The 4,448-nt window shown below is 34.8% G+C and overlaps 1 protein-coding gene across 1 annotated transcript; it reads right to left on the bottom strand.

The window, feature by feature from the left end:
* Nucleotides 1-2,506: 2,506 nt before the first annotated feature.
* LOC139855049 (uncharacterized mitochondrial protein AtMg00810-like) lies at nucleotides 2,507-3,919 on the bottom strand. Its single transcript, XM_071844327.1, has 2 exons — nucleotides 3,758-3,919; nucleotides 2,507-3,670 (listed from the first exon to the last, which is right to left on the bottom strand). Exons 1-2 carry the CDS (start codon nucleotides 3,917-3,919, stop codon nucleotides 2,507-2,509), a joined length of 1,326 nt encoding a protein of 441 aa, XP_071700428.1.
* Between the last annotated feature and the right edge of the window lie 529 nt (nucleotides 3,920-4,448).

Here is a 4,448-nt window from a genome sequence, read left to right on the forward strand (position 1 = left end):
AAGTTGAATGTGTGATTAATGAATATAGCAAGTTTTGAGTTAGCTACGCGTTGTGGCAGTGTAATTAAAAAAATAAAAGTAAAAAACGTTTGCTGAGTTTTGAACTGGCGACAAACAGGTATCAAACTCGTGTGCCAGGCCATCCGGCCACCTATGCACTTTTCTATTATGTTACAACTATTAGTATAGGGGTGTGTTTGGATGATATTAATTAATTAAATAAGAATTTATAGGAGCTTAAAAACGTAGAAATTATGAGGTAAGAAGTTTATAATTTTTAAGTTTTGTTCTTAAAAAAAAATTATAGCTCATCCTGAATTGTAAAACTTAAAAAATAAGCTCCTTAAACATGTACAATTAATAAATAAAAAAATAAAAAACCTTTCATTATTATTATTATTATTTTTTTATTTTTTTTTTTTTTGGTAGAAGAGAATTCACCCGGTAAATATATAACGAATATAAGAATACAACTAGGGATGGCGATGGATCGGATATGAATCGATTGATGTCATATCCACATCCATATCCATTTAATATTTGCTCATCCATATCCATATCCATATCCATATCCATTTAATTTCAGTTCATCCATCCATATCCATATCCAATGGATTAAGCGTGTTAATGGATATCTATTGGATATCAAACGGATTGTTAATCTAACGACGATTTCATCAATTTAATATAGTATATAACAAATGTAAACATTTAATCTTTATGTTTTTTATTTGTTACACATGTTTTGATTGTAATTTGTCGCCGATCGTGAATTTAGATGAGCAAAATACGTTATAATATAAGTAAATATAAGCTTAAACTAATCTGAAAACGTAACTTTGAATATTGTTAGTAATATTTAATAATTGTGACTATCACAACTCTTATTTTCATTAATAATTTAAGAATTTGTAGGTAATATGTATATGTATATCGATATGTAGATGCATATGCTTATATTTTAGTACGTATATATGTATATATAGATGTATTTCTGGTGATAATGGATATATCCGTGGATGATAAGTTGTCATCCATATCCGATGCCTGAAATATTTAGATCATCCATATCCATATTCATATCCATATCCGCTAATCGTCCATTTATATCATTCATATCCATTATAATTTGATCGGATCGGGTGAATGTCCATGAATGAAACATCCATTGTCATCCCTAAATACAACGTTCAATTGATTATGAGACATGCCTCACAATCATAAGCCAAACAAACCATACCCAAAAGCTTAAAAGCATTATATTTTACATATTAATTTGTGTCTTAGTGTGTTTGTATTATTTTACATATTAATATTATAATTAATGTCCTCTTTAGTTAATTTACAACAATAAGTTCCAGCTTCAACTACTTTATCAAACACTTATGGAAAATAATAAAAGTTCAAACTTTTAGCTTAAAAAATAAGCTCTAGCTAGTTTCATCCAAACATACCCTATATGTAGTCAAAAGTACGGGTTTTTTTTTTCGCCAATTAAAAAGCAATTCTCGAACCACCCGGTAGGCAACTCGCACGCCCAATCACCCGACTACACATGCATTTGTGTTATATGATACAACTATTACTATATTTCTACTTGAAAATTACGATTATTGTTCATGATTTGTTCTCTAATGGTATACTTTAGCTTTAGGAGTCCTCACACATTAATTATAGACTCAACGAATTCCTCCTTTCAGATTTAGAACAATCGACACTGAAGTAGACAATGGTCTGTAACGTTAAATGTGGATCTAGTTAATTAAATTATAGGTCCTTTGAGACTTAGATATGTTGATTCATTCAACTTGTACTGTAGCGCTAATTTTTGTAAGAAACTTGAGGCAAATTTATTGTCTATTATGAATTAATTTACTTTTTTCTTAAGTTACTTTGATTTATTAAAGAATCAATTATATCTCGAAGATCTAATTATGAATGTTTTTCTTTGCGGTAAACATAATATTATAAAAAATTTGATCAGAAGATCAATAAAATACAAATTCTTATGTACAACCGTAAATAGAATCTAGCCCCAATTAAAAACCGAAACATATGATAAAACAGCAACCACAAACTAAGCCAAGCATAATCACCAACGTTGTGTATATAAAATTTAAAGCTACATCCATAAGAACATCGAGTCCTCGAAAAAAAGCCGAGAATAGTCGTAGTCGTCAGAAATCAAAACACCGACCACCACTTACCTTTGAAAGTCGCCACAAAACTATTGTACGTGATGAGCACAAACTAGAACTCATTATGTTAGTCTTTAGATTTGCCTATATAATAATAAAACAAATATATATGATCCCGTTTTCTGTGAACGACAAATTTTTTATAAAGAGAAAAAAGAGATAATAAGGGCTTTACTGTTGAAGAACGATAATTATATGTTTGTTGATTTAGCACTCTGCATAATACATAGATATAAATCGGGAGAAACCCTATCAATACAAGATGGGCTAAGCCCAAACACTAAATATATATGGGCTAAATATAGTGGCTAACATCCTCTCGCAGTTGGAGCGGGAGCACGCCGAACGCTCAAACTGGATCTGAACTCGTCAAATAAAGCAAACGGTAGACCTTTGGTGAAGATGTCGGAAAACTGATATCTGGATGGAATATTAAGAACCCGGACATGTCCCTGAGCAACCAAATCTCTAACAAAGTGAATGTCGATCTCAATGTGCTTGGTCCGCTGGTGTTGAACTGGATTAGATGATAGATAAACAGAGCTGACATTGTCACAATAAACAAGCGTGGCGGAAGTGAGAGGGCAGTGAAGTTCTCGTAGTAAATTACGAATCCAACATGTCTCGGCAACTTTATTTGCAACCCCGCGATATTCTACCTCGGCACTGGAACGAGATGGAGTAAGCTGATGTTTTGATGACCAGGAGAGAAGGTTGTTACCGAGAATAACACAGTAGCCTGAGGTAGATCGTCTAGTAGTTGGGCAACCTGCCCAATCAGCGTCAGAGTAAGCGACCAATCTAGTGGGAGAAGATGCATATAACTGGAGACCAAGTTCAGTAGTTTCCTGAATGTACCGAATAATCCATTTGAAGGAGTTCATGTGTTGCTCACGAGGGTCATGCATGAAGAGACAGATCTGCTGAACGGCATATGAAATATCTGGTCGAGTGAACGTGAGATACTGTAATGCGCCGGCAAGGCTTCGATATAGAGTCGGGTCCTTGATAGAAGGGCCATGACAAGAAAGTTTGGCACTCGGTTCAACCGGGGTCCTGCAGGGATGACATGTAGGCATACCAGCTCGCGCAATAATCTCGGCGGTGTACTGTTTCTGTGAGAGGAATAGGACAAATGTAGTACGAGTGGCGTGAATCCCAAGAAAGTAGTTCAAGGGGCCCAAATCAGTCATAGCAAATTCCTTATATAAGGAAGAGATAATCTGCTGAAGTAAACCAGTGGAAGAAACTGTCAAGACAATATCATCAACATATAAGAGTAGATACGCAATACCGTGTCCCTGTCGATAAATAAAAAGAGAAGTATCACAACGGCTTTGGTGAAAGCCGATCCTCTGAGCATAACCTGAAAATCGCTGCAACCAAGCGTGTGGGGCTTGTTTAAGGCCATATAAGGATTTCTGCAATAAGCAAACATGATACGGATACCTAGGATCCCGAAACCCTGGTGGCTGATGCATATAGACAGTCTTTGAGAGCTGTCCGTGGAGGAAGGCATTCTTGACATCTAGCTGATGAATAGGTCAGTTTCTGGATACCGCCAAACTAAGAACAGTGCGTATCGATGCCGGTTTGACAACCGGGCTGAAAGTCTCATCGCAATCAATGTTAATCTGCTCGCTACGACTGTTTGCAACAAGTCGAGCCTTGTACCTGCTCAAATTACCATCTGCATTATACTTGTGCTTAAATGGCCACATGGAGCGAACTATGTTCGTGTCCGATGAACTGTTCCAACAACTAACATTCGTTTAAGCAAAAAATGTACGAATTAAGTCAAATAAATCACATTTCTTCACCGTCTGAGGGTTAAAATAGAGTTGTTACGAATACACTAATTAAAGGATCCAAAGAGAATCTTTTGAAATGGTATATATGATCCAATTTTCTAGTAATTATCCTGTAATACAAAACAAAATTGTACGTCGATATCAATTTAAGTTATAGAGTTTCATATTATTTATAAGTACAATTTATCTTCTCATATTTGTTTATTTCATGACGATGGTAGTGTGTTTAAGGAGTGATTACTTGTTACATTTCTAACTAACGAATCATATGTATGTGGTGATGATATCAACTTCTAATAACGATGATGTGTTGTCTCAAAATTAGTCTATTAGTTCGTAAAGCGAGTTGAATCACTCGACACGAAAAGAAACAAAAAAACAAATAAAAATTTAATGGAAAACGATAGAATACGTCGTTGAGCGCTCAAACTGTAGTGAC

The sequence above is a fragment of the Rutidosis leptorrhynchoides genome, chromosome 1 (genome assembly GCF_046630445.1).
Source record: "Rutidosis leptorrhynchoides isolate AG116_Rl617_1_P2 chromosome 1, CSIRO_AGI_Rlap_v1, whole genome shotgun sequence".
NCBI classification, from domain to species: Eukaryota; Viridiplantae; Streptophyta; class Magnoliopsida; order Asterales; family Asteraceae; genus Rutidosis; species Rutidosis leptorrhynchoides.